General features: G+C 39.6%; 2 protein-coding genes across 12 annotated transcripts in view; both read left to right on the forward strand.

The window, feature by feature from the left end:
• Nucleotides 1-1,964: 1,964 nt before the first annotated feature.
• On the forward strand, nt 1,965-11,593 carry LOC127440746 (RING finger protein B-like). 2 transcript variants are annotated; one of them, XM_051697567.1, is made up of 13 exons: nt 1,965-2,146; nt 4,813-4,974; nt 5,059-5,131; nt 5,945-6,004; nt 6,118-6,382; nt 6,487-6,618; nt 6,708-6,895; nt 7,148-7,344; nt 8,006-8,097; nt 9,463-9,517; nt 9,742-9,839; nt 9,996-10,090; nt 10,994-11,593. In XM_051697567.1, the coding sequence occupies exons 1-13, from the start codon at nt 2,085-2,087 to the stop codon at nt 11,126-11,128; spliced, it is 1,614 nt and encodes a 537-aa protein (XP_051553527.1). In that variant the 5' UTR covers nt 1,965-2,084; the 3' UTR covers nt 11,129-11,593. The 2 variants fall into 2 exon arrangements, with proteins under 2 accessions (XP_051553527.1, XP_051553536.1); XM_051697576.1 differs by lacking the exon at nt 1,965-2,146 and adding an exon at nt 2,435-2,659.
• Nucleotides 11,594-11,885: 292 nt separating this feature from the next.
• The window catches only part of LOC127429599 (serine/threonine-protein kinase MARK2-like), a 74,356-nt gene continuing 60,127 nt past the window's right edge, over nt 11,886-26,114 (forward strand). For all 10 annotated transcript variants that reach the window (XM_051678756.1, XM_051678790.1, XM_051679118.1 and 7 more), the window contains exon 1: nt 11,886-12,866. In XM_051678756.1, the coding sequence (XP_051534716.1) occupies nt 12,816-12,866 (51 nt within the window). In that variant the 5' untranslated portion in view covers nt 11,886-12,815. The remainder of the gene's footprint in view (nt 12,867-26,114) is intronic.

Below are 26,114 nucleotides of genomic sequence, written 5' to 3' on the forward strand. Positions count from 1 at the left end.
ATATAAAATATGCCATTGACACATGTCTTCATTGCATTATTTTAGTAGATTGCAAATTAATGTTTTTTTATACATATATATTATGAAATCATAAAGGAGGGGAACCAGGGCAACTTTAATATTTTAGTATAATACAGTTTGATATAATGCAACGTTTACTTTCGGTCCACAGCCCTCAATCAAGTTTGATTTTTTTTTTTTTTTTTCGTAAAAGTTAGGGCACCTCTGCCCTAGTCATATCAGTAAGCTTATAAAAGCTAGTTAATTGTACATGGAGAGGGTCCCCTCACGGGGGCAGCCATTTTAGGATCACATGACTGGCCAAATACTACTGGCTTAATCCCAACAATCACCCTGCTATTGGACACTTTTATCAAGGATTAAAATAATCATGCCAGACAGTGAATAGTGATTTTTTTTATAATGTACCGGTGACTAAAACTATTGTGTTTGAATAATGCTGCATCCATGACCGTAGATGTCAGTGTAAGACCAAGATGACATGCATGAAAAATTACTGAGTGCGCCTTTAAATATGGCAAGTGTATGTCAGTCATTGCACTTTTAAATTCTAAATTTTTTATTTTTTGATTTATTTTTTTTACACATTTCAGTGTTTTAACGGGATTCAAATAAAAAACAATACGTTTATAGAAAAGCAGAGATGGATTAACACGAGCAGGTGTACAATTAATGCAATGAGAATATAACACTAAATTAGAGTTAGCAAAAAACAGCAGTCAAAAGCGACATAAAGCTTACTTTGCCTGCACTCATTTTAAATAACACTACATGCCGTTTATTGTAAGTACATTGGTTGTTTGCACACTGTTTAACTGTACCTTTGAACTGAAGGTGTTTATCAGCACATCCAATAATTTGTAATTTGCAATTCTCGTCGTTCACCTTCACCTAATTGAAGCACGCGGTTGATCGATCTGGTGCTGCTGGGCGGAACTTTACGACACTGCAAGTCAATCGAAAGCGTAGAACGTGACACGTGTCCAAGTTTTGGCAAGTTTTTGAAATTCAAACGTTTTGGCGGTATTAACACCAACATATCTTAAATCATAACAGCAAAATTCCAGTTGCATAGTAAAGAAGAGCAAGCACTCCTTTCATACCGCTGTGCAGAAAAAAGTGTAATACAACAAGAACTAAAGCTTAAACTCCTTATGAAAATAACTAAATATCATATGTAAGACGTAATATAGTGGTTCGTTATTACAATTCAAAACAGGCCTACATATTTTGCATAAACTCGGATCTGTAATATTACGACACTTTATGTGCTGCTAGAACAGTATGTATTGTAAATACATATATTTATAAATAATGCATAAATGAAAAATAATAAAATAATGAAAATGTATTACACAACCTATTATTTTTTGTGTTCTTAGTTTAAATCCTCTCGTTGCAATTACACGCATTTCACCAGCAGATGTCGCCAGTGTTTTGAATTATGAACATCACATCTGTGGTCTCACCCTAACCTAACCGTAACAGGCAATAATTGCACTACTAAATATTATATATGTACACAGATATGACAAATGTACTTCTTATCATAAAAAGGACTTGATGTAAAATCAAAACAATTTCGTAAAGGTGTGGCTTTAAATCACACTGGTCAATGTCAGCTTTGTTTCATTAAAATAACTGAATCAGTTCATTGGAATTGAGTATGTGCATAATATATATATATATATATATATATATATATATATATATATATATATATATATATTAATTATAGTAAATATATGTGTCCTGTACCATCACAAGAATGACCATGTGGGCACCCCGCCTGTTATGAAGTCATTCATCCATTGGTGGACTCTGTTAGTCAATCAACATTTTTACCACTAGGAAGAGGTTCCCATTCTTCTGATCTGCAGGATTGGTCGACTCGATGTTGTCTCTTCCCACTCATCCAATCACTGAGCTTCACGAGTCCAATGTAGTGCAGATGGCGCGTGTTTTATATTTATTGTGCAACACAGTGGCGGGTGCTAAACTTCTGCCTGTTGAAGTTAACCAATTTACATTGGAAATTTAAGTTTTCGCTTAAAAGCGCTGAAATGGAGGACTTTGGCGTCTATGCAGTATTTGGAGTAGATGAGCCACCACGGCATATTCTGAGGTAAACAAACCATGTTTTCACGACTGGCTTTGGTCATTTTAACGCTACTTTGGTCAAGATGTATTGCACATGCTTTGAAACGATTCAAACAGCTTCATGCAAGGGATCTATTCAAATAGTTACACATTTATTTATTTATTTATTTGGATATTCTCCCTTTTTCTCCCTAATTCCCAATGCACTCTAAGTCCCCGTGGTGGCGTAGTGGCTTGCCTCAATCCGGGTGACGGAGGACGAATCTCAGTTGCCTCGGCGTCTGAGACCGTCAATCCGCGCATCTTATCACGTGGCTTGTTGAGCGCCTTACCGCGGAGATCTAGCGCATGTGGAGGCTTCATGCTATTCTCTGCACATCCACACACAACTCACCACCCACCACCACCAAGAGCGAGAACCACATTAGGAGGTTAACCCAACGTGACACTACAAACCCTAGCAGCTGAGCCAATTGGTTGCTTAGGAAGCCAGACTGGAGTCACTCAGCACGCCCTGGATTCGAACTTGTGTCTCCAGGTGTGGTAGTCAACGTCTTTACTCGCTGAGCTACCCAGGTTACACATTTATAATCCGGTGTTTTGGAGTCATGCAAATGTAGACAGTGCAATGTTAGACTTTCTACAGAAAAAAAAAAAAATCTGCTAAACTGCTTGTCTCTGTCATATGCCAAACTTTCCAATGTTCACTTGTGCGCTTTATGGGGCCTTTCCCATTGGCGGTACTAAAGCCCATTTTAGGTACTTTTTAGGACAGGGCCGTAGCTAGTGGAGTGAAAGGTGGTAACGATTCTAGGGGCCCAAATGTACAGGGGGCCCAAATGTACAGGGGGCCCCACAACAAATTCTAGACTGTATTTTTAATAGGAATGCCCAGAGCAATATACAGTTAGGGGGCCCAGATTACCTCACTTGTGCGCTTTTATGGGGCCTTTTCCATTGGCGATACTAAAGCTCGTTTTAGGTACTTTTTAGAACAGGGCCATAGCTAGTGGGGTGAAAGGTGGTAACGATTCTAGGGGCCCAAATGTACAGGGGGCCCCACAACAAATTCTAGACTGTATTTTTAATAGGAATGCCCAGAGCAATATACAGTTAGGGGGCCCAGATTACCTCACTTGTGCGCTTTTATGGGGCCTTTTCCATTGGCGATACTAAAGCTCGTTTTAGGTACTTTTTAGAACAGGGCCATAGCTAGTGGGGTGAAAGGTGGTAACGATTCTAGGGGCCCAAAGGTACAGGGGGCCCCACAGCAAATTCTAGACTGTATTTTTTAATAGGAAATCCCAGAGCAATATACAGTCAGGGGGCCCAGATTACCTTGCTACAGCCCTGCCCCGGAAAAGGGACTAGTGCTTTTCGTCGCTTTCGCACCTAAGGAACTATAGTTCCTCAAAGCTGTTTTAGGGGACATTTGTTTTTCCTATCACCAAAAAAAAAAAAAAATTCCTTGTGTATGTGAGAACACTTGGCAATAAAGCTCATTCTGATTTTTAGTTCCTACTCCGGGGTAGACACTTTTTAGGGCGTATAGGGACTGTGGGAGGTGCTGCAGCCTGTGATTGGTCAAAAACCTGCATTGAGAAGGGAGAGGAGCTCCACAGCCACCATTAATAAACAAACTAGTTGCTAGCCTGCTACTCAGAGGATTGCGCTCATTTTACACTTTCCTTTAACAGAAATAACATAACAAAGTCCCAAAGAGAATCAGCCGTTTCACATATGTGTGTGACTTCATGGGGAGACACACTTTGAGTTTTAATCACATCTGTACTGTGTGACGATACAGAAAATAAAGTGATTTCTGAATTACTACATCGACGTTTTCCTGGGATGATGGATATAAATAATCAGATGTTTATCAATATACACTAAATTATACACTAAACCATCAAGTCTGTGAGGGAAGTATCGCGTACCTGTTACTGTGTGGTTAACTTGCCTCAAGACGTCGTCTTTAAGTCAATGAGTGAGTATTTCAGTACAGTAATTAAAGCCTTTATTGTAAAAGATTGTGTTGATAAATAGGTTTATAGTGCATTTTCGACATGTTGTCCACTGAGTTCAGCGTGTGCTGCGTGGTTAAAGAGCGCTTTCGCCGCCTCGTCTCTCCTCTCACTCCGGCTGCAGCATGGAGCACCACACGCACGGCTCATGAGCACAGTTTATACTGTGACATGAAGACACAAGCTGCTTCCAAAAACTGCATGCTGCCTTCAGAGGCTGTATAAGGACGGATGAAGGTAGGATGAAATAAGGTGCTTTTTAAATGTTCAGATAGTTCGATTCATCCAAAAACACTGTTGTGGAACCCATTAACTGATTAGGCACCTGCCTACGTTTTCCGATGCAGCCACAGTTTGTATAAAACAGCCCTAAACAAACAAAAGTGTAGCTCCAATCCTGGCGTCCTCTGTCGGTTGTGTTCATTTTGCTGTCGTTGCCATTGAAACACGTGTGCAAATAACATCAGAAAAAATTGTTGAAAATAGATGACGTCACTACGTTAGTTCCTTTGTGAGTGCGAATACAACAGGGGAAAAGTCTCCTCGGGTGTTCCGTACCTCTTAAGAGTTCTCATCTAGAAAGTTACTAAGGGAAATGTACCAGGACTGTTGGTGGGAAAGGGTCTTATGTGAGGGTATTGTATTCATAATAATTTCTCTCTCACAGCTGTCGAGATGGGTTTCACAGGTCAGTTGAGGTCCAGCCTTGTGTCCAGCAGATTGTTCTGTTCACCAGAGGAGACTGGGGAAAGAGAGACTCTGTTTCAGTAGAACTTGCTGATGAGAGGAATGTCCCCATTATTATGGGAAAACTAACACCATTCAATAAGTGAGGTTACTGCTTGCATTAAATCTAGAATGAGTTTATTGTCAAGTTTGCACCCTTTACTAATCTTTACCTCATACTCTTCAGATGTCTGTCATGGGATGCCTGTGAAGATGGTGTCTGGTCCAGTGGAGCAACCTTAACTGTCAAACTCCATGGGGTAAGAGATATAGATTAATATTCTTTATATATTGTATATAGAGGTATACCTTGATAAGTAAATTTTTTCAAGTTTGTCAGTTTGTTTAATATTGGCTTGACACAGCCTTGTCAAAGTTTAAACTAGTCTTAAGTTGTAAGTTTGGTTATATACAGACATTACACTAAGACAAACAGCTGGCTAGCTAGATAGTAAACTATCAGAGAGAGAGACTTAAAGAAAATGAAAGGGCTTTTGTTGGGTTTTGTTTAAATTGTAATTTTTGATGGTTGAAGTTTGAATTAGCGGGTATTCCATTGGCCCGTTTGAACATTCCGTCAATGTAAGTCTATGGGATTTTCCAGATTTTTTTTGAGGGGGTCATACCGAACACGTCTGGCAGATGACAAGGTGCATTCTAAAATTCAAAATAAATGTTTTCTATGAAAGTATGCACATCGCCGCCGCTTGGCATCTGTCGGTTTGCAACTTTGGACGGCCACCTGCACCAGTGTGCGATACCTGTGCCTTGTCATGCCCGCCACTCGCCATAGCGCTTCTCGTCAGGCGTGCGACCGGCTAAAGTCTGATCAGCTAAAAGACGTAGCACACTATATTCCTGAACAGTCCAAGAGGTCTGTGCTGAGTTTGGTGGATGTAGCTTGAAAGCTCTTGGAGGGGTTACAGTCAGAAATTTTTGAAGAAATCTTAATGTTTGCAGAATAACTGTAAGTTGGCTTTGTCAAGCCAACATAATTAAGCTCTGTCTTATTGACTTTTGTGTAACTAATCAAAACAACAAACTTAAGAATGGTCCTTTTTTTTTTCCCTTAGGGCATTAGTGATTTGTTGGATCCATTGCTGATTCTGTCACAGATGGAATGCACTCCTGAGGTGAGATATGAGATGAGCCTGTTACACCCATTTTGTCTTGCTTGAGTTGGACTCACTCTAAGATTTGTTTGCCGGTGCTTACCAGCAGTTTTTTCTATCAATTTGCTCTTAAGTGCAACCCCACAGTCTCAGTAACACTCCCAGGCAAGAGGAAGAGGTCACCAGGAGAGGAGGAGGAAGATGAGATGGATGAAGGTCGAGGAAAGGAAAACATTTGCCCTAACGCTGCTGAAAAAGCAACACCTCACAGACGGGGAAAGAACAATCCCAGAGGAGGACAAACACGTCTGTTCTCTCCAAAAGAGGAGCAAGTGGTTGCCTCTGTCTCTCAGAGCCATAAAGTTAAAGGGAAGCAGGCCAAAACTTCCTCACAGGCTGGTGAGTGAACATTGTCAGAGAAACTGTAAGTTCACATGTATATGTGGTTACCATTGAAGAGGATGTTAATATAGTTACACTCTTTAACCCTGTGTCTTTGACAGTACCATTAGGCAAGCCATCAGGCCGTTGGGGTCAGACTGTCTGTCTCATTGATCCTCAGACAGCCATTTTGATCGGAGGTCAAGGCGCTAAAATGCAGTTCTGCAAAGATCCCATCTGGAAATTGTGCACGGGTAGACACCTTTCACACTCTGCTCCTCTTGTAATGCTTCATTGTATGCAAACTCTGGGTAGACATAACTCTGCTCTTAATGTTCTTTAGAGGATCTGTCCTGGGTACCTGCAGAAACCCTGGCGGAAGGACTCACCCCCGAGGCCCGCATTGGGCACACAGCAACCTATGACCCAGAATCCAAGCGTATTTTTGTTTTTGGTGGCTCGAAGCATAAGAAATGGTTCAATGATGTTCACATCCTAGATACACAAAGCTGGCACTGGACTTTGGTGGAGGTTAGTTTGAATTTGATTCAAAGCTTACAATAAACACCTGTCAGTTCTTTTCAGAAGCCTCCCAGACCATTTGTGAATAATTGTAGCATGTGACTAGACTCATAATATTTGCTTTTCTTTGTGCTACCGACATCAGACCGTAAAGAATACAATTCTTCATGACAATACTTTACCGTCCATATGTTAGTCTCATCAGTCGATGGGTTCAGAATACACTGAAATAAATCTCTTGATTTTCATTTTCCCCTTTAGGCACAGGGTAAGGTGCCTCCGCTGGCCTACCACAGCTGCAGTATGTTCCGGGGAGAGCTCTTTGTGTTTGGGGGAGTGTTTCCTCGCCCCCATCCAGAGCCAGATGGCTGCAGTGACTCCATCTACATCTTTAACCCTGAAATGGCCATCTGGTATCAACCAATTGTCAATGGCGAAAAGCCTGCTCCACGCTCTGGGTATTGCAAGTCACCTTCTTGAAATCAAAGCAGTGAAAGCTAATCCAATTGCATTAGCAACATTTTGATATGCATGTTAAAGGTGTCATGACATGAGGAATCAAATTTTCCTTGATCTTTTAAATATAAAAGGTCATTGTATTATAAAAGCATACTGTTTTTCCTCGTCACTGCAAAAAGAGTTTTTGTTGAAGCCAATCTGCCAAAATAACTTGTTCTCTACTTCCTTCACATTGTGATGTCACTCTGTGGAAGACGTGCATCTCACCGACACCACAACAACACATCAATGACTACTTTACCTTTTTAATTCCGTAGCCCCACCCAGTAGTGGTGAGCAGTGAGATAAGGAGAGAGCAGGTCAGTCAAGAGCAGAGAGCCAATTAGAACAGTGGGCGTATACTGTCAAGTCTTAAAGGAGAAGCAGCACCAAAACGGAGCGTTTCTGACAGAGGGTCAGAATGAGGGTGGAAAATGATCATGTTTTACAAATATATGACTGTTTTGTGCCAAAAAAATTACTAATATTATAAGTGAACCTCAAGGAACATATTGAAATAATAAAAGCATGTCATGACCCCTTTAATATCAAGTAGTATATGATTGATTGTAAGGTTATAATCCTGTTGTTTTTGACGTGGATTTTAATTATTTTGTGCAGTCACTCGGCATGTGTGATGCAGGGGAGGATTTTTGTGTTTGGAGGATGGGACACCCCTGTCTGCTTCAATGACATGTTCATGCTAGACCTTGGTAAACACTGCAACAATTAATCTTTTCAAGTTTTCTTTATTGGTAACACTTTACTATAAGTTTGCATTTGTTAACACTAGTAAATGCATAAGTTATCATGAGCTTAAAATGAACCGAAATGTTTTTAAACAATTATTGTATCTTGGTTGAAGGGGAAAGTTCACCCAAAAATGAATATTCTCATATCATGTACTCACCCTCATGCCATCCCAGATGTGTATAACTTTTTTTTTTGAAAGATTTTTAGAAGAATATTTCAGCTTATACAATGTAAGAGAATGGTGACCAGAACTCTGAAGGTCCAAATATCACAAAGGCAGCATAAAAGTAATCCAAATGACTCCCGTGGTTAAATCAATGTCTTCTGAAGCTATCCAGACAGTTTTGGGTGAGAACAGACCAAAATATAAGTTTTTTTTTTTTTTTTTTTTTTTTTTTTTCTCTGTACATCTTGCCATTGCAGTCTCTAGGCACGATCATATTTCAAGCTTGATTACAAGCTCGGTTGGGATCTGCGGTCAAGATTTATAGTGAAAAAGGAATTACATTTTGGTCTGTTCTCACCCAAAACCAACTGGATCGCATTGATTAAACCACTAGAGTCTTAAAAATAATATTTATGATGCCTTTGTGAAATGTGGACCTTCAGAGTTCTGGCCATCATTCACATTATACTGACCTACAGAGCTGAAATATTCTTCTAAAAATCATTGTTTGTGTTCTGCAGAAGAAGAAAGTCAGACACATCTAGTATGGCATGAGGGTGACTGCATGATGATGATGATGATGATGAGAATTTTCATTTTTTTGGGTGAACTATTCCTTTAATGTTAAGTTATGAAAATACAATTGTTCATTCATTGTTAATTCATGATGCATTAACTAATGTTGTCATATGCAACTTTTTATTTTAAGAATGTATTGGTATATGTTGAAGTTAATGTGAACAAATGTTAATAAATGCTGTAAAAGTATTGTTCATTGTTAGTTCATGTTAACTTATGATAAATACCACCTTATACCTTAAGTGTTACCTCATTTGATTTAGCTTCTGGTTGGTTTCTCACTATGTGGTGACATTCAGTTCTTTGTACATGTACTAACATCTAAATGGTCATTTGAAGCACACTCACTCATAAGTCACTTCATTTCACTTATGTGTTATAGTGCAGTGGAGTGTCATTTATCAACTGTTCTGCACTTTTTCTCCCTGAGATGTCTACACTTTCATTCCTTATGTAGCCTGGTATTTGTTTTCTGCATATCTAATGTGTTGTATGATTTGTACTGTTTGCACACATTAATTACTGAAGTGCTCTATAAATAGCCGATTATACAGTTAAAACATCACATTGTCACATGTAGGCTTGATGGAGTTTTCTGCCATGAAGACAAGTGGAACAGCCCCCTCTCCCAGAAGGTAATTAAAATGTGACACGGGCATTTTACTCTTGCATTAATCAAAGACGACAATTTTTTTTACAGTTCTGTTCTTTAAAAATGTGTTCTCAAAACCAAACAATGTTAGCACTTTGTGCATTTTAAGCATTTGTCTTTGTAATAATAATTTGTGCATATCATGATCAACCTAGAGTTTATAAGTTCACATTGAGAGCTTGACCTCTGACCCTTGCTGTATCACAGCTGGCATGGCTGTGCTGTTCTCTCAGACCACAGTTTCCTGGTCCATGGGGGCTACAATGGGAACAACGCACTGAGTGATGCATTCATCTTCAACACAGGTAAGACTTAAAATGTCTAAATCCTCAGGTTCCATGCACTGCTGCTGTATTTGGGTATTTTCACATTTCTACATTCTGTAGTTTTTTTTTTTTTTTTTTAAACTAATATTTTCTGAACTTCATTGCCGTGTTTTATTTATAAAATTTGTTTCCCAGACACTAGTAGCTGGTCTTCTCTGACTCTGCCCCAGCTGAATTCTGTACCCCGAACTGGACATTCTATCATTACCATGCCAACCACATACAAAAAGGTACTTCAAAATGTAAAAGGAGTCATGAGTAATCAAGTGTTCTTTGATCTTTTGAGAAAAGAGTTTGGTTTACTTGGAAGACACACTTGTATTTTGTAAATCAAAACTTCCTCAGTGGAAAAAAGACCATTTATCGAAAACAGGCTGGAAAAACTATACAACTGGAAACATGAACATATGACAACATTAATTTACACATCATCAATGGCTATTCCGTGTTCAGAATATCATGTCAACTACATTTTAACACAAATTCTTTGGAAACCTACAAATTGAGCAGAATTACATGTATAACGATTAAAAGTGCTGTGTGTTATAATTAGCCTGAATGTGATCTGCCAGGTCCAATTTATCGAGTCTGGGTGTCAAAAAAACAGTGACAGCAAAACACCTCTAGTATTTTCACGTAGGAAAGGGGTGCTGTAGACTAACACCATCAGTTCTTGGTGAAAAATACTTTGTGCTCTCACACATAATCCATTTTGACTGACTCTTCAGTACCTTCAATACAAACAGGAAGTTTGATGACAAATCTGGAAGAGCGGAGCGCTGAAAAGGGGCAGGGCTGAAGAAGTTGAATACAGTACTGTGCAAAAGTTTTAGACCGTTGTGAAAAACATATAGTGAAGGTTTTAAAAAAAAATTATAATAATGCCATGAATAATTTCTATTTAGCAATAAACTTCATACAAGTGCAGCTAACATAAACTAAATCAGTATACATAACTATTCATTTAAAGGTGCAGCAACAAAAAAAAACTCTTTAATTCTGCTTGTTTAAATTCCAAGGGTAAAAGAAAGAGTGGACAGTTGCAATGAAAAAAGTAATATATACTGTCTAAAATATAAATAACTACAACTGTATATTATAATCTTATTGTTTGCGTCTTTTTTGTTTTAAAGGTATCTAGAGATGAGCAGGAGGTCTTTTCAGAGTCTTCCCCACAGACACTGCTGGTTTTTGGTGGAGGTGACAATGAAGGGAGCTTTTTCTCAGACCTTATTTCAACACCGGTGAAGGAGCTAAGACTAGACTAAACAGGATTTAGTTTTATGTGTATAAGGCCCTGTGACCGCGCACTTTTTTTTTACATTACTTTTATGCCGTGCTTTTTGTGTATGAAGAAGCTTGATTATTTAAATGATCTGAATCTTAGATTCAAATGACCATAGAGATTTCTGTTCAGTTATTTGCATTGTCATTTATTTGCATTAGTTTGTACGCAAACCATGGGACGTCACTCATATTAAGGCTGTGCTAAAAACTTGTGAAATAAGCCTATTATTATTATTATTATTATTATTATTATTATTATAGACCATTAGGAGCAGGATGTAGTTTAGAGCAAAAGACCCAGGCAGCTTATGAACCCACCCACTCTTTAATTTGTATTTACACTGAGAGATTCAGATTTGATCTATGAAAATTACACATGTCTTTTAGAGTTTTTATTTACATTTTGAATGTAAAATTAAATGTTATGATTTTAGCCGTAAATATTATGAAAGCTATTGACAATTAAATATTTCTTGAATGAATAAACTGCCTCATCAAGTTAATTGCATACTTCACACAGTTTTATTTATCATGAACATATGGTGAGTCATAGTGTTTCGTAAAGTGCCTGTTTTGAAAGACAAAATGTTGACGGGCGCAACGACCACTTGATGTCACCCGACGTTTAAAGTCCACAGCAACGAAAACCGCAGTATACTTGCACTGACTGACGCCTAGAGGATCCGAGTACGGATCCGCCTCCCCGTCCAGCCCCCCTCTGCGCGCTCCAGAGATCGGCCATGTTGCCTCGCTCTCGCGCTGGTTCCGGTATCGGGCATGAGCGTTTGAGCTGCTCGGCCGCAGTACGACACCGATACGCCTCCACTGAAGCCCGTCAGCCCCTTTCACCACAGCCCTGAGGCAATCATGGATTTTACTACCTGACTGTGGATGGTTGGTCTGGATCTTGCTTTCAGCACAAACCCAAAACGTTTGCTTTCAAGCCCATTCTCTCACTGGGATCGCGTGAGTGGCGGAAGACGGTTCCACAGATCGTGAGGGGCTTTGGTCGGGATTGAATGCTTTTGAAATCCAGCTATCGTCTCCTGGTACTTCATACTCATCAGCTCCGGCAGTTTTTTTTCTTCACGTCAGTGTTCAGTCCAGCGCTGTTTGTTTCGTTTATCTGAAGCTGACCACTGAGGTGTTTTCACCTTTTGTTGACACTTATTGTGTTTTTGATGGTCGGTAAAATTGTAACCGATTCATTGACCGGCCTAGCACTTCATATCGCCGTGTACATGCCACGCAGAGACGCGCAGTAAACTGCCTGATTTGTGTGTGTGGTGGTGTTTTTTATTTTATTTATTTTTTAACCTAAGTTACATTTATTTGCCTTGTTCATGTGGCGGAGAATCACCCAGCAATGATCAATTGAAGTAAGATCTGTGTTAGTCTCTTAAATTCTCCATAAACTCAAGAAACTATTGTTTATCTGAAGTGGAGAGCTAAACAGGAGTTTGTCCTCCTCATTTGGACACATGGACTAATGTTGGGCTTCAACTTGTTGATCTCTGTCTGCTTGGCTAGTTCTGGCTAGCTAGCAATGTTCAGTGTGATCCACCACTAATAGCCTCTAACAACCAGCTTATAAATGCTTGTCCACATCTGAAAGCCACATTTCCACGCATATTTTCCCTCCAGTTTTGGAGAATCCCCTGGACAAAAATGTCAAGCCGACCTCAAGGATTAGGTGTTATAGAGAATTCATCAGGACAGGTGAGATGCACCCACTTTTGCTCAGTTACACGTCTTTTCTTGCATTCAGTTTGACTTCCCTTACTTGAAGTGTTCGTCAGTAATGATGATACGAGTTAGGAAGAGTTGTCTTTACTCAACATGACTTCCTCAACCTGTTAATGGGTAGACTTTTCAAGGGTAGATTCATGTTCCTCACTGCAGATGTCGTAAAGTTGGGACTTTTCATGGCTGATTTAGTCTCGTTTCTACTGTAAGCTAGTTTGTCCCATGGATAAACCATAGGTGCTTGTGTTCATTGTCCTCAGATATGTCTGCCACGGAAGTCAACCCCATGCCAAAGCACCAGTCTGCCAAGTTAGCCAGGTGTTTAAAGGGGTCATGACATGAGGAATCAAATTTCCCTTGATCTTTTGACTTATAAGTGTTCATTGTACTATAAAACCATACTGTAAGTTTCAGAACTCAAAACTTCCTCCTCACTGCAAAAAGAGCTTCTCTCTAAACCAGGGGTTTTCAAAGTCTTGAACAGTTAGCCCCCATCTGAGAAAATGTACAAGACCCCCCCCCCCCCCCCCACACACACACACACACAGATTTGTAATAATACAGTAATGTTGTACATAGGCCTTTATATAGCAAAGTTAATAATAAATAACACAGCCTATTCTAAATGTCAAAAAATATAAAACAGCAGTACATTCTGGCCACTTATTAGAAGTTTTATCCGGTGTTTTCCTTTAGTGTAATACTATCAAAATTCATAATATTACAGGTGTTGGAGCAATTCACCAATGATGATGATCAATAACCTTAAAATCTGACTGACAGACTCACTTGGCAATGTTTCAAACAATGGCTTGAATTATTTCTGTTAATAATATGAAATCGTATTTTGCATTACTTTTTATTTAAAAAAAATCTGTTTCTCATGACAGTGGGATTATTTAACTGAGCGAGAGCAGGGAGATTTCATAGAGCAGTTTAAGAGCGCACATCCAGTTTTGTAGAGCGAGGGATGTCCGCGTGCAAGCAGAGAGATTCGCACTCATGCAATCGGTACATGGATGTGCTCTCGATATTAACAGTATTGTAATGCTATAGAGCTATGATCTATTAAGATGGACTAGGTCTATCAAGCAATTAATTTAAATTTATCCTTATAATACAGTTTTATTGTATTTATTTATCTTTTGATTTTACTTAGTGAATTTATTGTCATTCTCCGCGCCTCCCCTGGCATGCTCTGGCACCCCTCTTGGGAGGCGCGACTCCCCATTTGAAAACCGTGGCTCTAAACCAAGCTGCCAAAAGGACTCGTTCTTTACTTCCTCCTCATTGTGATGTCACACTGTGGAAGACATTTGCATCTGACTGCCTCCACAACAACACATCAACGCCTACTTGACCTTATTACTTCCATAGCCCCGCCCAATAGTGGTTAACGGTAAAATGACGAGGAGAGAGCAGGTCAGACGAGCAGAGAGCCAATCATAACAGTGGGCGTTTATGGTCAAGTCTTAAAGGAGAAGCAGCAGCAAAACAGAGCGTTTCTGACCAACAGTCAGAATGAGGGTGGACAATGATCGTGTTTTACAAATATATGACTGTTTTGTGCAAAAAACTTTACTATATTATCCTTAGCAAAACTCAAGGAACATATTAAAATAAAGTCATCTCATGACCCCTTTAAACCACTGCTATCTACGGGGAAAATATTTTCAGTTTGGAAACCATGAAGAAGGCAGGCACAGAGAATAGCTTTATAGAGAGTCTATCTTTCTGACTCTTGCCTCTCTTATTGTGATAAGGCAAAGATTGCAGTGTGAGCATCAGAGGATGCAAAATTGAGCCATTCAGTGTGAGGAGGAGGAGGAGGAACAATCCAGTGCTCATTAATAACTCATGCCAGTGTGACTAATGCTGACTACGCTTCGTGCAATACGGAAGCTAGGCAGCACTAACAGTGTGTGTGGCTTAGCAAAGATAAAAGGACTTTATCCCAACTCCCTGGTTGCCCTCTCTGAGATCTCTAACCCCTTCATCAGAGTGTGTTTTAGCAAGGAAGCGTGCGAAGGGATGAATCAGTGGTGTTAATCATACTAGTGAGGTTGTGGGTGAGTTTCGGCCTGCTATGTAGGAGGAGAGGTATAAAAAATGTGTTGTTATTTTGCATTATCCACCACAGGCTTGTTCAGGAGCAGGGAAGTATGCTTTGCATAAAAAATGGGACTTGGAACACAGGCTTTTATATTCAGTGTGTTATTTAGCAAAGGAAAAATACTTTGACTGAAATGTTTGTGTTGGTACATGTGGATGAAACTAGGGGTTTTCCACTGAAGCCAGGTTTAGCCTGCTTCAGCTTGAGGACTGTTCAGCTTGGCCCAACTGTCACTTTGCTCACCAGCATTGTGGCATCCATGTCTGAAACACACACCACCACGGTAATTGTGAACACAGGGTTTCCTTGTCCTCAGTAGCTCAGTGTGTCACCTTGCTAGTACTGTGGCCTGTCACCACAGGCTAGTATTACATATCACTGGAATCACAGCACCCACAAACACTGATTTAGAGAGAAAGCCCTTCGCCTGTTTCTTATCCTCTGACCCCTAGGTGCTTTTTATTTTAGATAAATTGTCTGGTTTAGGAAGTCTCCATGTTTGGAGAATTGACCCTGTTAACATTCTAAATAAATACTTGTTCCTGGTATTCATAAGGGCACGTTATTCCAAAGACCAAATCAGATTGTCTTAGCAATCTCACATCAAAATGTAGCCTAATAACTTGCATCAGTAACTTGACGTTTGATATAATCGCTAGGCTTGGGATCTGTGCCTTTTCACACATTGATAATCACAAAAATTTCCAGATGATTATCGATCTACATTGGCTTTTTTCATATAAAAATAAGGCTACTTGTTGCAAAATAGCTTTAGTCTCTTCATATTTCTCAACACAACTTTGATAAAGTGTGAGCAGCAGGGTAATTTAAAGGGGGTCACACACTAGACGCTTCTGCTGTACAATATGGTGCATTCTAAAATTACAAACAATTATCTTCTATAAAGGTAAGCACACCGCCACTTGGTGTCTGTTGGCGGCACCCAGCTATGACTAAGGAGGCTGCTAACAAATTCAGCAGCACCATGGAGTGCAACTTGCATAGTTTTCCATTAAATTCGGCCCAAATTATTATCAAAGGACATAGATTATTTACTGTAGGCATCACTGGATGATACATTTTATATAGCCTTTGGATCTTTCATATAACATACACAGTGTATTTTCAGTTACAAGTATGTCTTTTTGCGGTTTGACAGCTTGAACGAAACCTATTCAAGGCTACATACAGAGAAATTGCCTAATAAACGTAGCCATTTCTAATAGTTTAGTTTGCGCAGTTTAACACAAGAATCATTTTGGTGTGTATTTTGTGAATGGTGAATAGATTCACAACTTTGGACTGCCACCTCACCACATCGGTGCTCTGGTATACGACCCAAAGCTAGGCCTGTCATGATTATTAAATAACCATCTGAACGGGGCCTGGGTAGCTCAGTGGTAAAGACGCTGGCTACCACCCCTGGAGTTCACTAGTTCGAATCCCAGGGTGTGCTGAATGACTCCAGCCAGGTCTCCTAAGCAACCAAATTGGCCCAGTTGCTAGGGAAGGTAGAGTCACATGGGGAAACCTCCTAGTGATCGCTATAACGTGGTTCGTTCTCGGTGGGGCGCGTGGTGAGTTGACGCGCTGTGTCTCCGTGGCAATGTGCTCAACAAGCCACGTGATAAGATGCGCGGGTTGATGGTCTCAGACGTGGAGGCAACTAGGATTCATCCTCCGCCACTCAGATTGAGGTGAATCATTACGTGACCACGAGGACTTAAAAGCACACTGGGAATTGGGCATTCCAAATTGGGTGAAAAAGGGGAAAAATCCCCCCAAAAATAACAATCTGATCGTGGATATTTGAGACAACCGCGATTATTGGGCATTCAAATTCCAATCACATTATAATGCACAAATAAGGTAATTTTATGCGTATATACTGTATAAATCCTACGAACGATGCATTTGTGTGTGTCATTCAGTTGAACTCCGAGTCCGAGCGTCACTGAGCTGCACCGAGGAGGTCAATAAGCCAATAAGCGTGAAGCACGCGCCAAACTCCCTCAGAAAATATAAACCAAGTTGAAACTTTGATAGTAAATGCAAAGTGCTCCGGTTTCACTTTAAAGGATCGTATAATGGCAGATGTTCCTAGTTTATACACGCTGTGTTAATGACACACAGTGACAGAGGAGACGATAAAATGATGAAATGAAATTTCAAAGGTTTTGCTTCATGACAAATAAGGGCTCGTGGGTTTAATCAGAGCATTAAAATAGCATGTGAAAGTGAAGAAATTAGGAAAGAAATATTTACTATCGCATAATATAAATATAATAAAAGATATATAAAAATAATACTTTATTTTTTTTTTTTAAATTATTAAATATGAGTTCAAAAAACAAGTGTAAATTTAAAATTGACCAAAACAAAAGTTGACCAAAAAGAGACATATTTTAAATATTTAGAAATATTTTGATATTTAAAACATTTTTTTTCATGACATTCATACGTTTTTAAAGCCTTAAAAGGAAATCATAGTTTATTCCATTTTATTATTTGATCTTTACATATTAAGGTGTATGAAGCACACATGAAGAAAAAAAAGCACACCTTAAAAAATGACAATTATATGATAATTAACCGTGAAAGCCCAAAAACAGACAATTAATTGTCATAATCGCAATAATATTTTGGACAAGTAATCGTCAGCCAAATTTCATAATCGTGACAGCCCTACCCAAAGCCATTATGCCAGACTACAAAAAACGGAAGACCAACTGACAAATGAGTTGGAAAGCACACAAATTAGGCTTCTAATTTAAATGTGGGCTTATGTTAATATATCAATGCCTCAAACTATCGAGAAAATAACGGGCCGATCAATAATTGATGTATCGATATTTTGACATTCCTAATAATCGTGCCTAATTGCACCAATCGGTTCCTTTTACTCATTATATTTAATTCCTTAACAATAGAATGCATTTGTCAATTATTGTATTCGGAAATTGTCCTTTTCTCTACCCTAATTGATGAATATGCTTACATGCACAGCAATGTATTTATCAGGTTTTATTTTTTTTAAATATTTTTTTTAAGAGAAATGCAGGAAAACTGCATTTATATGAGATTTGAAATAATCTGATTATTCTTCAGGTTTGATGTCAAAATGAAAACAGGCATATGAACAACAATTGCGCATTGGAAAAGCCACCAGAAAGCTATAAAATCGGGGTAATGGGTAAAAGAATAACCGTGTAAGGCATTTACATGACCTTACACATTGTAGGCTACTTAAGCTTCATCGAGGAATATGAAGCTTAAAATATACATTTAAAAAGCTAAAATGTTACAAATGATGAAAAACAAATGAAATATTATTAGAAAAAATATTTTCATAATGTGCCTAGTTAGAATGTCCCCTGTAGAATTAACAGCATTAGCTGGGAGAGAATAGAGTGATGAAAATGAAATACACCCAATATTGAATCAAGGGCTTGTGAATCCGAATCGAATGCCTCATCCCCAGTTCCCATAGCTGTGATTACTATTGCCATTGACATCTGAGTGAAAGCACCACACCCAAGCAAATGAAGGTTTGTTAAAAAACAAACAGAAGAGTTAGGCCAGATTTACCTGTTGTAAAGAAAAGAATTTGAATACTGTCAGAAATCAGTGCCTCACATGTACACAGAGTTTGGATGCATTTGAAAATGTAATGTTGGGCGGCTGAGGTATAATCTTAATGTGAGACTGTGAACACTGCAGACTATAAACCCTCTTTAGCTCCCTGACCTTCAGTGGCTCGAAAAGGGCTCACATTTACACACGGCTTTGCATTTTGTACAGCACCAAGCATGAAGTCACCGTGTTGAAATCAAGTCCAGAGTCTAAAACACTGTGTGTGTGTGTGTGTGTGTGTGTGTGTGTGTGTGTGTGTGTGTGTGTGTGTGTGTGTGTGTTTGTGTGTGAGAACAGGCCTTTCCAGTTGCGCTGGGTGTGAAGCTGACTGAAGGGAGTGCCGTAGCCTTCTCTCTGTTTTTTTAGGAGCTTGACGTCATGTAGGGGTGTGTGTATGTTTGAGCCAGGAAACAACAGATTAGCTAATACTAGTTGTTTCCTACTAATTAATTAGTATCTCAGCACCTTTTATAGTGTTTATTAGTGATTTCTTTGTGTGTGATGTGTGAGTGTTTGACACTTACACCTTTTTGAGTCTTTCACAGCACCATTCAGGTTTCCCTTTGTCTTTAAGTCTCTCTCACTCTTTCTCTGTGGACATTTTGTGGACCCATGGCAGGTAAACGGTCACCAGAAGTGTATTTGTTTTGAAATCAAAATCGCTTACACCACACCCTTCAGTGCTCTAGCAAGTGCCTGCCAACATGCAGAGCTTTATTCCAAGAGGAATTACTGCTCATTGAGAGAGTGTGTTAATATCTTGTTTATTTAGTCACTGTTGACAGTTTTCTGACATGGGACTTGGTGAAGAGAGGGGAGAGGTATGATGGAGAGAGAGATAGAGAACCCATCTGCTCTGTGTTATGCCCATGGTTTTCACAGTTTGAAAAAGAGGCAGTGTGGATTTTTTTTACACCTACCTGCATTAACTGCTGCCCCCATCCTCCATTCATCTACTTACTGATCATCTGTTTGTCTGTCTAGAAATAAATGGTCAGTTTTTGCTGTCTAGAAATAAATGGTCAGTTTTTTGAAGAAATGCTCTCTTTTCAATTGAAATGAGAAACAGAGCTCTGGCTCCGCTGACAGCTTCACACACGGGTTGTGGGTTTGCTGTTGTGACAATACAGCTGTTGAGGTTGTAGTCGAAAAACCCGAGAGAATTAGCATTTTCGAACCATGGGTTCCCTCTGGATTTTCCTATGGGTTTTTAAAGGCAGTTTTGGGGGGCCTGGGTAGCTCAGTGGTAAAGACGCTGGCTACCACCCCTGGAGTTCGCTAGCTCGAATCCCAGGGCATGCTGAGTGACTCCATCCAGGTCTCCTAAGCAACCAAATTGGCCCGGTTGCTAGGGAGGGTAGAGTCACATGGGGTAGCCTCCTCGTGATCGCTATAATGTGGTTCGTTCTCGGTGTGGCGAATGGTGAGTTGAGCGTGGTTGCCGCGGTGGATGGCGTGAAGCCTCCACGCGTGCTATGTCTCCGTGGCAACACGCTCAACAAGCCACGTGATAAAATGCTTGGGTTGACTATCTCAGACGTGGAGGCAACTGGGATTCGTCCTCCGCCACCCGGACTGAGGCGAATCACTACGCGACCATGAGGACTTAAAAGCACATTGGGAATTGGGCATTCCAAATTGGGAGAAAAAGGGGAAAAATCCCCCCAAAAAATAAAGGCAGTTTTGGAATTTTTAGAAAAATACGGTCTGTGGTAAACATTATTTGAAGACACTTGGTCGTTTTGTTCTAGAACATAAATTACACACAGTCATACCCCAGACATTAATTATGAAGCCTCATAAAAAAAGTAGATTGCTAACAAGTTGCTGGATTAGAACTACTACAGGTTTCCGTTTCTTCAGGCACTTACGTGATTGTGGTATTTGTAGTCCTTATCTAGCAACTCGTTAGCGACAGAATTCATGTTTGCGGTATGACTGTGTGTAATTTATTTTGTAGAACAAAACATCCAAGTGTGAAGTAATGCAGGGGTCCCCAAACTTTTTGCTGCCAAGGCCAGGTCACTCTGTTTTGTTTTCAAGGGGGCCGGAGTGAGCACTGTTGCACCAGTAGATGGCCCCAAATTACCGTCTTTTATGATTTGAACGAGGAAAAACAAAGTTATTCATGGAAAAAGTCTGATTATCATCATGGCCGCATTAAGGTGCTCTTTCGCAGTGCCCTTGCCGGTCGTCTTCCGCTGAACGTGTTTACATATGCGCCCTCCTGAGAACGTCGACAGGGGAGAATACCCCCCCCCCCCCCGCCCGATAATGCAGCCCTGATTATCATTTATTAAAAATTGGATCTCAGCTATCCTTCTAAGAGACTTCAGCACTTAAGCATCATAAGAGTTTCCCCAAATGACAACAAAGCATATATGTCATATTATGAACTACTGAGCAAGACTCAAGCTATACAAAAAAGACAATACTAACCTAAAAAATAATTATGAGTTTCAATTAAGCCAGTATGCCATTTTAATAAGTTGTTTATCACTTCATTGTATTCATAAATCATCCGGCCCATTTTCTTGTTGAACAAGATTGCCGAATTCCTCTCGTTTAGTTGTTCAGCAGGTCCTCGTTAATGATGACTGATTCATGCATTTTGTTTGTGAACAAGTTTACCAGTACATTCAGTTCCTTCATGAATGAGACGTCTTATCTCGATCAGACTCAAACAATTGACTTGAACTTCAGTAAAGGGGCGTATTCTTTCAGCGGGTGAAACCAATGATATGCTCCTTAACAGCCTGCACTCCAATGCTATTGGCTCACGCTATAGTCAGTCTTATAGGCATGAAAAGCCACCAAAGCAGTCTCGCGCTTCCAGTGGGGGCCGGACAAAACGTGTGACAGGCGTGGTTCTGAGGGCCGTATTCAGTCTGCGGGCCGTAGTTAGGGGACCCCTGAAGTAATGTTTACCACAGAGCTTATTTTACTCATAAATCGAAATACCCCATTAGAAAAAAACAGGGATTACCCCATTATGGAACCCATGGCGAATTAGCCTTGCGGGTTTGCCTACAAATTGTCAGCATGGCTAAACAGCACTATAACACACTTCAAAAACAGCCTCTTGCAAAGCCTGTATTACCTTGTGACTACGGATAGGAATCAGAAGGAATTTAATGATTCTGGTTCCAATTCATCTTAACAATTCCAGTTCCTTAACAGTTCCATTAAAGATTTCTATAGGCCCACTACTTTGGAGAAATAAATATTTGGAAAAAATAAATACATTTACTGCCCTCAACAGTCTGTTGCCAAATTCCAAAAGACATGTTTAGACAGAGTATTGATTTATTACATTCACTAAAAGTACCGGCTCATAAGAGTAATTTGTTCGGAAACCACACTAGACCGGTTGCGTTGTATATTTGGAGCTGTAGATTCAAAAGAACCTGCTCATAAAAGTCTGAATAAGAGTGTGGTTCGGGTAAGGGTAAGCGTAAGGTCAGTGTTAGGGTTAATTAATTTTGATAATCTGACAGAAATGATCAGGGTCCCTGTTAAAAATTAATTTCAGCCGTTTGATCATAACATAGGGATCTATGGAAGGACATGCAGAGCACAACAAGCGAACAGCACAACGTTTTATGAACTTTCACTCATTTCACTCATCATTAGTTCTTCTGGTGTTTAGGAATAATAGTAGCTGTCCTACTTCCTCATTACCTCACTGTGACTGGGCAGACAAGTTTCTGATCACCCAGTTTTACACATTGATGTGTAAATGTGGTCATGTGTTGATTCATTCATCTGATGTCAAGAAGTTGCAGAAGTTCAGACTGAGTCATGTTTGCTGCTTAGCTTTAATACATGCTCTTTATACAGCAAACTTGGACTCAAGTAGGGCTGCAACTAACAATTATTTTGATAATCGACTAATCTAAAGATTATCAGAATGATTATTCGACTATTCGTCGATTGTTGCAACGATCAGTCATTAGCTCTTAACCGATTATTCAGCTTTGCCTCGACTTAAAAGGTTGTATTAAACATGCTTACTAACAATAAAGAGGACAAAATCATCATCATACACTTGAATCAAGATCTATTCTCTAAAAGCAAGTCTAAATATCTTGCTTCTCAGGTAAATGTATCTTGTTTTAAAAGGCTATTTTTAGATATTTTAAAATATTTTAATATTAAATACTATATTCAACATTCTCCAATAACAATTTCTTCTTCTGCAGTATAGCTCCTAAAGTAAATGTACGTTGTTTTAAAGGAGTTTTAGATTTTTTTTGTTTTTTTTGGAAAACAAGCCAAAAAAGACTAATCAAAAATGTATTTTGTTGCAGTGTATAATGGGCTAAGAGTACACTCTCTCACCTTTATGTTCACTTCGATCCATCTTTAACTCACAAAAACAAACTCTCTCTTCTTTATAGAGCTGCGTATCGCCGATTTTCTTCACAATAAGATACACACCGTGACACATACAATATATTATGATTCAATAAGTCGCAAGCCATCACGTTATAATCTAGCTGCAGCAAGTGCGCGCGCTCAAGGGATGAGCGTCCCCACGCCAGAGTGTGCCTCAGCCGAGTACAGTTTCAATCTCTCTCCCTTCACGCGACTCATAGAAGCGGCGCTGACCGCACAGAGAAATGCCAGTTTCGGAGTTTATGACCCACTTCCTTATTATTTGAACTTTAATAAAGGATGCATTAAAGATATAATGCCAGGTTGTTTGCTTTTTAGACGCTCTGACATGCAAGTTTTGCTTAAGCGGAATGCCAGATCCGGCTCTGCTTTATTTCACGATGACAATGCTTCTGTATTTACTTATTTTATATTTTTGCAGTAGAATTACCTCATACTTTGCGATCTACATCACCTGAAGCTGTTTGGAAAGTTTAGAGTGCACCTGGACATGTTTGCTTCCTCTTCTCTCGCACGCCATCATTATGGTGCATTCACATACAACGCGAAGAAAATTTTCGCCTCGCATTGCTCGCGTGAGTTTGACCGCTGGATTATAAATTTGTGTTTAAACTCGCATTCGCGCGAGTAACGCAAACCCGTGAGTATTCCCCCTTCTCTTCCGGAAAAGGACAGGAGGAGGGGCTTCTACGACAACTTATCTTTCTGCCATCAACCATGGCCAATATCACAACGATTGCTGCTCTGTATCTATTGTGGAAGTCCCAGATACATCGGAAAACCAAACACCGTCGTGTTTGGGTGCACGATATCATCTGGAGGCAAATACAGTTTGGTGAATTTCACTGCCTTCTCCAGGAACTTCCTCTGGATGACTGCCGCTTCGTCTGGTCACTGTACATGTTCCGGGTGCCCACACACTGCTACAACAATTTTTTCATCCATTTTTCCAGATTTCTTCTGCTACTACGTCAGTACGTCAGTGACATCCGGAAAATCTCAATGCTGATAGGCTTTCGCGACAATGCGTCACGCGAATGAAGCAATTTTGCGTGTTCGAGTCGCGTCATTCGCTTCACCTATTCGTGTCTATTCGCATCTTTGCATTGACTTTGTATGTGAACGCACCATTAGAGTTTCATATGATCTCATGTTACGTTAAATGACAACAAACAACTATTCAACAACGAAAATTGTCAGTTTTTTTTTTGTCGACGTTGTCGATAACATCGACTAATCGTTTCAGCCCTAGACTCAAGTTAACACCTTAGCATCATAGTCAGGACAATAGCTACATTTACATATACTGTGTTTTATGTGTTTAGCAGTAAAATGTGATTTGTCTGAGAGAAAATGAGGGAGAAAGACAGTGTGTGTTTCTGTGTGTAAAAGAAAGGGAGAGAGATGGTGTATGTGTAGGTGGTGAAGTATTTATAGTTCTTCTTCATCGTGACTGTCGCTCTTTGGGTGTGTATGACCGCATCTGTGACTGTGTGTGTTGAAAAATTGTTTCTCTCTTTCTAGGCAGAGGTGGTCTTCGCTCTCTGTGCTTGGAATATTGCGCCCAATTTCACTTTCACCACTTCAAGTGAGAGACAGAGAGAGAGGGAGGCAGAATAGGAAACTGTCCTTTAGAAAGTAAAGACAAAAAAAGATACCATGAGGGTGAACAACAGATCTCCATGGCAATGCTGCAATCACGACCTAGCGACTGATTACTTTTTTTAAAGACACGCTGAATTGTGTGCAAGAGTCCAGATGTGTTTGTGGATTCTTTAAACAGAAGTGCATGCTTTATAGCTACTTGTGCATAAGGTTCCTGGTGCCTCTGGATCGCTCTCTCTCTCAAACTCGGTTTCTTTTAAAGAGACTATTGAGGAAAGTTTGAAAGGTTAGTGATGACACTCATAATCAAGTTGATAAAAGTCAGGCCCAGTTGTACCATTCTTTGCAGTGTTACTATATGAAGCACTTCAAAGAGCTTCTAGGTCTGATCAGCTGTCCTGAGCCTCCTGCTGAGCTGAACCAGTGTCAGCTAAAAACTGAATCTCAGAGCTGCTGGAGAAGGTGGTATTTAAGATCCAACGCTGAAGTGAGCAGGATTCCCAGTAAACCTAAAAAAAGATTCGGAGACAGACGGATTTTTGTCAGGGAGTACATTATCCTTTCCTCACTGCTGTCTGTGTGTGTGTTGGAGGGTATAATTAAACGGGGAGATAAATGATGACGTAGAGAGGGAAAGACCTGGAAAAAGGAGGAGGGAGGGAGTTAAAAGTGAGTTTTATTTCACGCATGCTGACCTTCCTTATAGATGATTCTTTAATAGTAAGGTGGAAACCAAAGAACATAGTTACATATAAAAAAAAATAAGCCTATTCCAGATTCTGGCTCTGTTCCAAAACCAAGTGTGCTGACTTGCTGTCTTCTGTCTAAATAGGAAACTACCTTCAAAGGCAGCATCCATACCGAAATGGGATCTAATAAGTGACTGATTTGAAATGCTCTTCCCATGTAAAGGAGCATTTCCATTAACAGACACTCATGCATGCCACATATATTGCTTGAAGATCTCTTCTTAACGTGCGTGTCCATTTCTGCAGAAAAAAAAAAAAAAATATATATATATATATATATATATATATATATATATATATATATATATATAATTTGGTGTGTCTTTTAAAATGTACATCAAGTTGTAGTTCATAGTGCAGACAGGTCCAGATGCAGCTGAGGAAGGAAATATTAAAATATAAACTTTTATTTTGGAATGCTCATGCTCCGCTCTTTCTGCACCAGTGGACACATACGAGAATGTCCATGCAACTGAACTGTCTTTGTGCAAAGGAGAAGTACAGAGACATGCAGTTAGCACCAAACCAGAAGTGCAAACAGTAATGCAGCATGTAAGGCAAATTGGTAAATGAGGTAGAATTTGACATTAGCATGTTTCTTCGCTAACACCGCAATCCTCTAATAAGCACAACAAAAATTAAAAACGTAAAAATATTTTACACATTTTTTGTAGTTTTGCCCACAAGTATAGTTATATTTAAATCTAAAGTGTGTGACTTTTT

The sequence above is a fragment of the Myxocyprinus asiaticus genome, chromosome 1 (genome assembly GCF_019703515.2).
Source record: "Myxocyprinus asiaticus isolate MX2 ecotype Aquarium Trade chromosome 1, UBuf_Myxa_2, whole genome shotgun sequence".
Taxonomy (NCBI): Eukaryota; Metazoa; Chordata; class Actinopteri; order Cypriniformes; family Catostomidae; genus Myxocyprinus; species Myxocyprinus asiaticus.

Excerpts from the sequence above, each read along its gene's own strand:
- LOC127440746 (XM_051697567.1), top strand. The coding sequence starts at position 2,085 with ATGGAGGACTTTGGCGTCTATGCAGTATTTGGAGTAGATGAGCCACCA. Across the intron at positions 4,975-5,058 it reads AAACTAACACCATTCAATAA|ATGTCTGTCATGGGATGCCT; the intron begins GTGAGGTTACTG and ends CATACTCTTCAG. Across the intron at positions 6,005-6,117 it reads AGATGGAATGCACTCCTGAG|TGCAACCCCACAGTCTCAGT; the intron begins GTGAGATATGAG and ends TTTGCTCTTAAG.